This window comes from Sander vitreus, chromosome 18 (genome assembly GCF_031162955.1).
Source record: "Sander vitreus isolate 19-12246 chromosome 18, sanVit1, whole genome shotgun sequence".
Lineage (NCBI taxonomy): Eukaryota > Metazoa > Chordata > Actinopteri > Perciformes > Percidae > Sander > Sander vitreus.
Window position 1 is genome coordinate 14,472,493 of NC_135872.1, and position 12,438 is coordinate 14,484,930.

General features: G+C 38.8%; 1 protein-coding gene across 6 annotated transcripts; it reads left to right on the plus strand.

The window, feature by feature from the left end:
- Window positions 1-282: 282 nt before the first annotated feature.
- On the plus strand, window positions 283-5,655 carry LOC144533118 (adenosine 5'-monophosphoramidase HINT3-like). Of its 6 annotated transcripts, none has more exons than XM_078274281.1 (6): window positions 283-772; window positions 1,479-1,596; window positions 2,186-2,255; window positions 3,203-3,334; window positions 4,540-4,656; window positions 4,944-5,020. In XM_078274281.1, exons 1-6 carry the CDS (start codon window positions 683-685, stop codon window positions 4,969-4,971), a joined length of 555 nt encoding a protein of 184 aa, XP_078130407.1. In that variant the 5' UTR covers window positions 283-682; the 3' UTR covers window positions 4,972-5,020. The 6 variants fall into 6 exon arrangements, with proteins under 6 accessions (XP_078130407.1, XP_078130406.1, XP_078130408.1 ...); XM_078274280.1 differs by having other exon boundaries at window positions 286-772; window positions 4,540-4,666; window positions 4,944-5,064; XM_078274282.1 differs by having other exon boundaries at window positions 286-772; window positions 4,940-5,064.
- The last annotated feature ends 6,783 nt before the right edge of the window (window positions 5,656-12,438 follow it).

Here is a 12,438-nt window from a genome sequence, read left to right on the forward strand (position 1 = left end):
TTTAAGCCCTTCGGTGGGATTTCATGTCCAGATTATATTTATATAATTGCTTTTATTGAACATTACCACTGGCCTAATTGTGTCTTGTTATTATTATAGGACTCGTAAAAGAAGGCTGTAATTTACAAATTACGGTAAGACACCTTGACGTAATAGAAGGAACAAGAAGTAGAGAAAAAAACAGGTGGAGTGACACCTCTTTGTTCATTTTCGGTGCAGCTAGTCTTCACTAAAGATGAACAAAGAGGTGTCATTCCACCTCGGTTTTTAGGCACCACAGTTTAATTTGTTAGACCTTAAATGTATGTCTATATCTCATATTGAACTTAATCTTAGGGCAATTTGTGTGGGCCGACCCTTTAAACCATTTTTGCTGGAACAATTTTCCAGGCATGCTGTAATCGCCTTACATATCAATATATTCTGACTTTTACATTTATTTATTTCATTTCTTCCTCTATAATAGAATTTACACATTGTATATTTATGTTTGAAAGGCCAGTTAAAGATGCCAATTGTGTGCCTACAGTGTTTGTTGTGAGGATTTAAGTGAGTAATAATCTCTCTTCGCAAACATAGACGATCTTCGACACGCGTACAGCCTATCAGAGAGACGTTTACCAGCAGGCAGCGAGTTGAGGAGGAAACAGCTGAGACATTTCAAAAAAATTAAGGAAATGTTATGGGAAATATGGCGAGAAACAAATCAGAAACTTGTATTTTCTGCTTGATAGCCAACGACCAAGACAAAGAAACTGAAATCATTAAAAAGGTAAGGTCCTTTTAAACAACGTTGTTCAACTGAATTGAAGCTCACCTAGCATACATTATAATGTTATTACATCTTCATGTGGGTTACATAAGGAGGTCGTGTTTTACCTCTTATTGAATACAATCAAACAATAAAATAGTAACGTATAAAATAGCAGGAACAGCATTCAAGTTTGACAAAAGGTTTAATATCTTGATTTTACTGTAGCTTTTAGCCACATTTTGTGTCTTTTATTATAATGGATGCAGTGTTGGTTGGTGTGCAGGTTTTATAGGCCACAAAGTTATGTAGCCTACAAAATGTATGTTTGTGTTTTATATATTTCGTTAAATAAGACGATAGTCTACATCAAGATCAAGAGTACATCAAGATAAATGTGATAATCAATTATGGACTTTTACAGTAGACTACAAATCAAGGTGTGATCTATGTGGCAGCTAGATAAACTTGTCAAAGTTCCTTAAAAATCCTAAAATGTAAATGATGAGACTAGGTGTGCTACACTCTTCCTCCTAGGGGCAAGTGTGTCCCCACACAGTAAGAGGAAATGCCTTTATGCACAAAACATGGGCAGCAGACCCACTATTTCCTACTACACACAACTGTTACAGATTGAATAGCTGTATACACACGAGTTATAGCAATACTGCCTTCACTGGCCTAAAGGTCAAGTGTTTGATCTCTATATTTCCATCCCCTCCAACAGAACAAGGAGCTGGTGTGTTTTAGAGACATTGACCCTGCTGCTCCTCACCATTACCTGGTTGTACCCATACAGCACATACACAGCTGCCTCTCACTGCACAGCGGACACATCGGCCTCGGTCAGTTACAGTGGAGAACTACTAACTAGTATAAGTGTTATGGTTTCGGTATTTTGCTTTGTTTTCCGTTCTAATTTGGATCTGGTATTTTGGTTCTATGTCTTGTCTCCTTGTGATTGTGTAATTTATGGTCTTGTTTTGTATTATGTTCTGTTTCCTGTTATTGTAATAGTCTGGTTTTACTTCCTGTGTTTTCCTGCCCTTGTGATTGCCTGATGTTTCTCACCTGTTTCCCAGCCCTTGTGTCACCTGCCTCTTGTTACCTTGTTACCCTGTTTATTTAGTCTTTGTCTTCCCCCTGTCCTGTGTCAGATCATTTTGTGTTTGTTCCTGCCAGTTTGTTCGTTCCCGTTAGTATTCCCTGTGGTCTCTGTGTTCGGGTTTTATACCTTATATTACTAGTGCTAGCACTGCTGCTGAAACTACTACAACACTGCTACTGCTACAAACTAATACACATCCACGTATACAATAACACTCATTCGTTTTCAGTTTAATAAGGTGATGTTTAAGCTACCTCATGCTGTCAGTAAGTTTTATTCAGCCAGATCTTTACAAAGAAATAACTTAATCTTCTTGTATCCAACAGTTAAAAGGATGGCTGAAATGGGGAAAACTGTACTCCACGACCAAGGGGTCACTGATATGAAGGACATAAGGTAGATTAAGGCAGGTAGTGTGTGTGTGTGTGTGTGTGTGTGTGTGTGTGTGTGTGTGTGTGTGTGTGTGTGTGCGCGCGCGTGCGTGCGTGCGTGCGTGTTTGTGTTTTTCTTGATCTTTAAAGCTACATTGTGTAAGAATTTCTCCCATCTAGCAGTGAAATTGTATATGACAACCAACTGAATATAACTTTCTAGCCCACCCCCCCATTCCGAGCGCATTTTAACTCCTACGGTGGCCGTATTATTCCAAGAAGTACGACTTCGTCTGTGACTGGTCCTTCCAGTGTAATAATAGTTTTACGTTATTTTGGTACCATTTCATTGCTAACATCAGCTATCAGGTTCCCAAACATATGCAAGCTAATGTTAGTAAAGTTCAGTGCTATCGTTATTCTGTATATTGTTCGAGATTAATAGTGTAAGGCAATGTTTACAGCGTAGGAGAGAAGCAACGGAGGTTTGTGTTTTTAATATATTTCTCATTATGAACAATGTCAATGAAACCAAAATTAGTTCTTAGTATCGCCATCGTTTACACGCAGCTGTTCTAGCTGTAGCTAGTCTGTGTTACAGCTGCACATGATGTGAGTTGTCTGCCAGGGAAATCTCGACACATATTTACGTTTATGTTACAAGCTAGTGAAGGATTTAATTTGACCAGTTCTGGTCTGGCCCCAAAGGCCAGAGCCTCTCTGACTCCAATTTGGTCACCTCAAAGACTGCTCCTTTAAGTTCTGTGTTCGTTGAATGGTAGACCAGAAAATCAATACACAGGATTCGTTAAGTTAGTCTATAACAAATTTTAGTAAATGATATTGCAAGCATAATACAACTTATGCATAAGGAACAGAATTCCTTCAAGACTAGCTCACCCTATCACCAACACAGTCTCTCCAGCGTCTGACCCGGGACCTCTCTCTGCCCTACTCTCTTGTCCTCTTCAGGTTCCTCCTCCACGAAACGGCTCATCCCGCTGGTATCAGTTGCAACTGGTCCTGGCATCCCGTTCCCGTCCGTGATATTGCGCAAGGCCATTGCAAGGCCTTCACAACTTCTACTTTCTACTTCGTTGCTAGGCAACTGAACCACATTGGACATCTTGACCCTGTGTGTCATACATCATAACATCCTCTTGCTCCAACATGTTTTCATCAGACAAAGACTCTCCTGTGAAACAGTACACCTTACACAATAGCCTACTTCCGTTTTATGGCACACAGGGTCAAGAGGCCACTAACTATGACACTTCTGAGTAAAAGACACATCTAAATGGTATAATATTCCTTCAGTAGACAATCCTTTTTCATCATCGACGCGAGGAGAACGTCGTTCTAGCGTTATGCACAACCATGCTATAGTTAGCCAAGCAACTATAAAACTTTGAATTTACACAAATAGGCAGAATTACCTTTTGAGAAGAAAGCAGGCAACTTGGCGTCCCTTTTTACTATCCTTGCTCCTTATGAGTTCTTTCCATCTTGGAAAAGCCACTCCAATATTAACTTTGGTCTTGTTGCTTTGCCTGTCGCGTTGTCGTTTTAATTCTCTTTTTAACTCCCTTGGCGACTCCGTTACACGTCCTAGAGAATAGGCGTGATACTCCATCTTCAACAGGCTTTCAAATCTGCCGGGAGTCGCGAGTAATCTTCTCCCCCTCCCTCCCTGGCATTCGTCACAGTGCCACTGAGTGTAAAAGTGCGAAAAGCTGAGGTATGTCCCTCTTTGGCTAATGTATTTTAAAGACGGAGGCGCAACATGGCGACCGTCATTCGAGCGACTCGCTCGTATGTATTCTGAATGATTCTAAATGGCAGATTCAACGCGTACGAGAATACTTTGATTAGTTGGAATTACACATGAATGAGCACATAAAGTTTTTTTTTGCTAAGAATCAACTCAAAAAATGACACAATGGAGCTTTAATGAACGAATGAAAAGTTTAAAGGAATAGTTCAACATTTTGGGAAATGATTCGGTGGAGAGTTAGATGAGAAGATCAATATAGGGATTTCAGTCTTCTTATCTCCACCAGAAAGCGAATAAGCGTACTTCCTCAATTGTCAAACTTTTGCGTTAAAGTAATGGAAAAAGTATAATTGTTTGGAATGTGTATGATGCACCTTTAAGCTAAAAACTAACAGAAAGTGAGAATACACACTCAAAAATCAAAGGTTGTTATTTGCTGAAGTGTTTCATTCCTCTATGGAATTTTCTAAAACTGTACTTTGACTTGTTTGTCAGTGTGCTGCTGATCATTTCATTGATGTGTTTTTCTCTGCAGGCTTGGGTTCCACCAGCCTCCCTTCACTTCAGTGGATCACCTCCACCTGCATGTGCTCGCCCCCTCCAGCCAAATCTCTGAGTGCATGCAGTATAAGTTCATTCCAAGGACCAACAGGTTTGTTACTGTGAGTGTCGAGGACTAGAAATCCCCCCTTCCACTTTCCTTACTCCTTTTCTGATTTATTCTGTTCTACTAAAAAAATTACAGTCATCCAATGGCCGTGAAATGACTTCTATAGTGATCTATAAATGTGCACTTACTGGTTATTTTGTTGCTTTCAAGTTACTGTGAATCAGACAAATGGCTCAACATCAGATGTAAATGTAGATAATGAAACACAGCATGTAGTGACTTTCTCCTTTTATCGGGACAATGTGTTTGCCCTTTCTTTTTACAGGAAGAATGTCTCCAGAAGCGTCTAAAGGATAATGCTCCACCAGTCATCTCAGAGGAGTCTTTGAACCCGAATGAGCCACATGGAAAGGATGCTTTGTGTTTCCCATGTTGGAACACTACAGCAATGGCAGCATTATAAACTGTCAAGAACCTTATCTGGAAACTGAGACAGGACAGTAAATGAGATAACGAAGCAGTACTGAACTACACTAAGTGTCTCTGAAAAATGCTTCCCGGTGACAAATGAAGTGTTTTGAACTGAATTGATAAATCAATTAATTTTGAAAGGAAAGCCATAGCATTGAGATGTCACTGTAGACTGTCTGAATGTGCAGCAAAAAGTTCACACTTATAAACAGGTGCATGTACCGTTTGTTGTATGCTTTGTGTGTATGAATGTATGCTCATTGACAAAGTGTGAAATGAATTCTACTTTTATGGTTAGTGATATAAGAAAACAATGGATGGACTCAGTCGAACACCATGGATCCGTGTATAAGAGTTTCTGGTTGTTGTTACAAAAGACATCCTGGAAGGTGTTCAAACACATTGTCCACTCTCTTTCTGAGTAGTTTCTCTAGACTACTTCAATCCAAATTTACTTAAGTATTTCCTTTTTACCTCTACTCCAGATTTGGTTGATAAATTGAGTTACTAGTTACTTTGTAAATTCTGATTATTTATACAAACTATCAATAAATAAAATATGATAAAGTATATTAGTATAGTACAGCTGTATTATTTATTATTTCTGATAAAAATGTCATAACTGTATTGTTTGCTATCACTGATATCCCTTTCCCATGTATTTAACTCTTCTCTATAAATATTATGCAAGAGTTAAACCCCCATTATGCACGTGTGTGTGTGTGTGTGTGTGTGTGTGTGTGTGTGTGTGTTTGAATGTTATTTGTCTTTGTTTTGTGTTTCTTTGTTTTGTATTATTTAGTTTTATTTTGAAAACAGGGACTGGATTTTCAAAACACTACACACAATTAGCACAACCACACACACAATTAGCAGAAGACCTCAGACCCTTTGCAAAAGTAAACACTCTTGCAAAAACTATACACTAATTTAAAAAACATTTTGTTACCGTATGAAACACACACACGTTTCATATGACTCACTTCAGTTTGAACCAGTTACACACTGCTGTTGCTAACCTAAAACACTTTTAGCAATTCTACTTCTCAGTGATTAGAGTACTGTAAATGAAGTACACAGAGAAAGTGCAAATATACAATAAGTTCACCAAACACTACACAAGACCAATGCTGCAGACTGAGGAAAATATAATTTATTTCTCTCCATATACTCAAATCTGTCAACATGGAGAATCCCAACAACAACATGTCCCAGTTTTCATGCTACTACACTAGTGTGCATAACACTTTTAGCTCAGCAAACAACAGACAAACATGAAATACTGTACCCAGTACAGGTTACAATTACAGTAAAAAAAAAAACAACAAACAAGAAAAAAGATCTGAAAAAAAACTGAAAATACAGTACAAAAAAATACTAGACTTACCTGCTGCATTTTTATAGTGCCTAAACGATTGGTGTGTCTACAATTATCAATCATGTGTTTGCGCACCTGATGGCTGTGTTTCACAGATTGGCTCATAGGTGTGGTCATTTGACAGTCAGTGCTTTAGAATTGCAAGGAAGTGACATCATGATATACTTCTGTGTCTAATGTATACAAGTGTGTTTAGTGTTTTGCAAATCACTGTGTGTATTGTTTTACAAAAGGTGTGAGGCTGACATTGTGCTTATAGTGGTGCACATCTGGGCCAATGTTTTGCTCCTTGAGTGTAAGGTTTTAATAATTGTGTAATACTTTTGATTTCAGTGTGTAAGCAATCGGCAAAAACTGTTAAGTAGTTTGACGTAAGAATTTACGCGGTTCCCGTGAACGCAGCAGTGGACCGACTCGATCAGCGGCTATTTGTCCTGGCTCCTGATCGCACTACACGCCCACACGTTATCGATACTTCTAGACTACACAAATGGGGACTCAGGGCGCTTCTGGGAGCGAAGACTGTCCTTTGCTACGGGCCGCAGTCGCACTGGTTCATCCCAGTGAGTGATGTCTTGGCTGCATTTATATTGAGACTGGAGTGTGCACCCAGAATAATTGTAGACTCTGTTTTGTGTGACTTTTTTTAAAATAATATTAATACACTTTATTTACAGTATATGGTTCTTTTCGTAACAAGGTTACAAAGCCTTTACAGGAAAAAAACAGCAGATGAAAACTAAAAAACTAAACAAAAACAACAACACAGGGACCATGAAACACCAGGGATAAAATAAAGTTGACAAAATGTAGACTGGCAAAAGTGGAATGACAAAACCAAACTAAATCTTAAATATTCATAAACGCTTTCATATGAAAGAAAGTTTTAGCAGTATACCATGATTGTCTTATTCTTTATAACAACATATAGTGGCCGGGTTGGCTCAGTGGGTAGAGCAGGTGCACGTATACTGAGACGTTTATGCCTCGACGCAGAGGTCCAGGGTTTGAATCCGACCTGTGACGATTTCCTGCATCTTTCTCACCTAGCTGTCCTGTGAAATTAAAGGCAGAAAAGCCCCAAATAATTAATTAATAATCTTAACAACATATAATTCATAAAATGAACATTTTGGTGAATTTTGAAATTGTAAAAATACTAAAATGTAATTGTTGTCTTAAGATAATGACTATATTTAAACTTTAATTGTTAAATGGACGTTTCTTGTTTTGCTCTGTTGCAGGTCGACAAAGTTCTTTCTCAGTTGAAGACTCGCGGCGAGGTCAAATGAAGAGATACAAGAGTCTGAAGATGGTGGAAGCTGTAAAATTTCAACCTTTCCACAAATATGTTTTTAATAATTCATCCTAGTCCTATCAAATGTTATGTTGTGCAATGAGGAGAGAATTACTGCTTTTTGGATATATTTAAAAAAACAACCTTAAAGACTCCCTCAGCTTATCCCCTGATTTGGAGGACTGAGCTCCTTCTGGACTGCTGCAGTCGACACCAGCTGCCCCCTCTCTATCTCTTTTATTTTGTCTATCTTTTTTACTTTTGTCTTTTGGATGTTGTGTGTCCTTACTGGTGTGTGTTTGTCAGTGTGCATTGGGTGTGTGTTGTTTGTCCCCATTTGGGACCTGTGCTGGGTTGGATTGCAGGTGGGTGGGGATTTTGAGGGGAAGTGACGTATCGGTTCCTCTGTGCTGTGTTTAACTTGTTTGTTATGTTGTGTCACTTATTAATGTTAAAATAAAAATAAAAAAATAAAACCTTAAAGACTAACTTAAAAACTGAAAACATAGATCTTGATACAGTATGAAAATATAATATATAATCATTTAATTGTACCTTTTTACCATATTAAGTCAGTATTGTTTGGGATATGCAATCGTTTTTGTTTGTGTTGTACTTGTCTGTGTATATTAGGATCTGTATTAGGATTAGGATTTGTATTAATTAAAGATTTTGAGAAGCTCCAAATAATGGGACCATCTTTGACAAAGTCTTAAAGGTTGCATTAATATTAATAACTTTAATAATCACAGGGGACAATGGCTCCTAATGTACGCCTTTGTTATTCTGCCAGCACCTAATGTCTGAACAACACTGTTTGGAGGAAAAACACAGAATTCGTTATGAGAACTCTTCAAAAACAAAGTAATCAATTAACAGTGACTCGAGATGCAAGGTTTTCATAACAATGTCAGTTCTTTCTGTGAGCCACTTGATGTCACTAGTGCAGTCAATGTTTTTTGTTTTATGGCGGTGCATGATGGGCAACATGTCATGTACCAATTGGCTTCATAAGCTGACTCTCAACCCTTTTTTTATTACTTATTTAAAAATAATAAAGCAGGAAACATAAAAACATATTCTCTCTGTCATGTCAACCTGACATTATCCTGCTGCACTCGTGTTCAGTATCTTCATACAGATATATACATGTGTATAAAGGTATAAAGGCTAATAGGTTCCGTAAAGAATCATTGTATTAATCAGTTGTCATTATGTTTCAGTAGTGAGATTGAAAGAGGAAAACTATTCAAAGCATTGTGTCATCATGAATTTGCTAAAATGATGAAGATGTTGTCCAAAACTATAACATCTATCATCAATAGCACACGTCAGTCTGGAAGAAGCTGTCACACAGCATTCAGAGCACATGACATCATCTATGAGACCAAGTGCCTTTTTTAACCCTTGTGTTGTCTTCCAGTCAACCTTGAAAAAAAAAAAAAACACAGTTTGTTTTTGCTTTTTCCAACGTTTTAAATTGTTACATTTTTCTTCTACACATTTTCAGCGGTTATTTCTACCTCCCATATTTTCTGATATAAAACAAACATTGAAGACGGGTCAATTTGACCCGAAGTCAACACAAGGGTATACTTACTCTAAATCTACGACAACAGCACAACCTGTTGGCATGTTATCACCCTAACATCCTGAAAGCTCTAAAATGACTTCTCTTGTATTAACAGGTGGCATATATTTCGTTTTGTCACAAGAAAGACGTCTGAGAAACAATATTGAATTGACAGGTTGTTCATTAAATGTCCCACTAACCGCTGCTGACAAAAGGAAAATGAATATAGGAATATGCAACCTATAAGCACAAAATAAAAACTAACTTGAAGGACATGTTGTTAACACGGGGGCCCTCAGGTAGGCTATAATAAAACATGGACCATTACATTAAGGCCCTTATGTCTTAGTGCTATTGTGCTTTGGTGGTACATATTCATAAACAAAATTCACAAACCAAACAGCTTATAGTTTTTCTAGTGAAGCCTACAAATTTATTTCTGCTTATGTCATTAACTAGTGCCGAAGCGTTATTATGGAACCCACGCAAATTATATTTAGTTAGTTCTTTTTTCTCGTAAATGTTCTGCCACCCTCCACCTGTTAAGTGAAATACAAAAAAAGAAGTGATTTAACGTTATCATAAGAATCGAGACTTGCTACGTGTCCAATAATGGATCCAGAGCATATCTATAGGCATCAACATCGTCTATCACACAACGCCGTTCATGGTCGCTATACACAATATATAGATACACGCTAAATTACTTTTAATACAATAAGTCGTCCGTTTAAATTTTTGACATTCTACGTTGATGTGACGCCCTCGCTGCGGTGTAGCCCCGCCCACCGTCAACAACTGGATTCCAGCTATTTGTATTTTCTTCAACTAGCCTGCTAATGATTCATTGCGTTCGTAAAAAAACGAGTTAGCCAATCTGGATGGACATTTATTCGTTTTTGTTTTCTTGAAACACACTACATCGACAGCTCGTGCCGATGTGCAGTCAATGTAAGCTAAAGGACCGACGAGAGCGGAGAGATCGCCTTGCACACCGTCCTTTAGCCGCCTCTGAAACCAGCTAACAGCTAACGTTAACACCGTAGTACAGATCTCGTTAGCTGGCTGGCTGACAGCTGGTTCGGTTAGCTACGTGCCTTCAATAGTATCGTAGCTAATGTTTAGTCCCTGAAACAATGAATTGTCTCTGACATTAGTGAGTGTATTTAATGTGTTACGACTTAGCTAGTAATATCATGCATGGTTATTGCATGCCATTTGTTTTGAGTCGCTTCAGCGTTGCTTTGCGAGCTAACTTAACTGCCTGGCTAACCATCGGCTTGTTTGTAGCAGCAGCTACACAGAGCCACGCCTGGTCCATTTAAATGAACGCTTGGGGCTGATAACAGGTGTTATTTTACCTTACAATGTTCAGTTTTATGGCAATAATTCCCCTGTTTTGGTTTACATAGAGGACTGAGGCCCATTTGGTTGTCACATTGGAGTAACCAGAGACCAGAACTAGCAACGGTGGGTCTTGGTTGACTCTACGGTGGTGCCATTCAACATACGTGGGTGAGCCGTTAGTCCACCTGCCGATGCACCCCTGGTTTTGACCTGCCAGAGCTGCCAATATGATGCCGGTAAGTGCACACAAGCCCTGCTCTCCTGGCATGAAACAATTATTTTACTCTCCCGTTTTCACCTAGCTTTTAATATTGCTCTGTGGTATTTGGGGGTCACTCTGTCATTCACAATGTGATGGCCATGTGGTTCCTCAGGCTAAAAAAATATAAAGGTAACAGATTAAGATAAGGAGCACAGTTTGACTCTCTGACCAACAATACACAAGTTCAAGCAAGATTAATATCTGTCCATTTGCCTTTCCCACCATCACTCAGCTAGCCTAGAAATGAGAATCACTTCCTAGAAAGGAAAAGTTTAACTTAATCTACTATGACTTTATCTGTTGTACAGTATCTCTGCAGCCTGATTCTATAGCTGCAGGACTTACATTTTTCATGTTGATGGTTACAATGACAGTAGGAAGGGGAGATGTAAGTATGTCATAACTTGATGTGCAGGGATTGTGGTGTATCTGAAGTCTATTTGCTTTTAGCACAAGTAGAATATGTTTTCCCTCAAATATGTGCAGTATTGAAGTAGAATTACACTCCTGTATATCAGAATAGGATAGGTTAACTTCACACCCTCTACTCTCTCTATGATAATAATGTGTTTGTGTTGAATAATGTTGAAACAAAACTATGGCCATATTTAAAGCAGCAGGTACAGTAGGTTATTGTTTAAGACGCTCTGTGTTGCAAAGAATAGAATCCCTGAATGGCAACACTATAGGAGTCATGCATTGTTGGGACCTCTTTTGTTATCTGTTGTACTGAGAATGCAGTGATGGATTGTGGGAAATGTAATTGCAGCCATTTTGGCCTCCAGGGAGGGGAACATGAACTTAGATGCAGGATAAGTTTACAGTAGGTAGGTTCAGTAAGCTGCCGTCATAAATGGAGGGGATTTTTGGCCAGGTATCTTTCTGAACAAATGTGCGTGGGTTGGAAATAAAGTATCACAGTAACCTTTTGCTTTATCGTCAACACAACTTTCAGAGAGGCTTGTGAGTTTTCAGGAGTACAAGGTAACAGAGAAGTTACTCCATATTCGCTGCTGCCATCGAGTTCTCAGGATTGACTGCGATGGTAGCCTCTGTAGACATTTGTAGCCTGTGGCACCAACAAGCTATCAGAGTCAAAGAGCCAGTAGAGCAGAGAGGCAGCCCTGCACTCGGGTCTCGCGTGACTCCGGTAGCCAATGAGACCTTGGCAGATCTAGGTCTGTGTGGCTGCGTCGACTAATGCTCTGTTGTTAAGGGGAACTTTTGAGCTGAGTAGATTGTCAAGTGGCATTAATCTCACATGGTGGAGCTGGCCAGAGCGTGACTTACAGGAAATGTAAACATTGCATCTTATTGTCGCTTTTACCAATTTTTGGAGGTATGCTGGTTTAGAATGACATCAGCCAAGCCATCACAGCTATATCATAAAACACTTGTTATTAAGCAGTAACATTAGTTTAATGTATGACTATTACTGTTGACCTTTTTCCTCAAACTCACTGTGTGAGCGGATGGAAATGGTGACTTATTGGTTT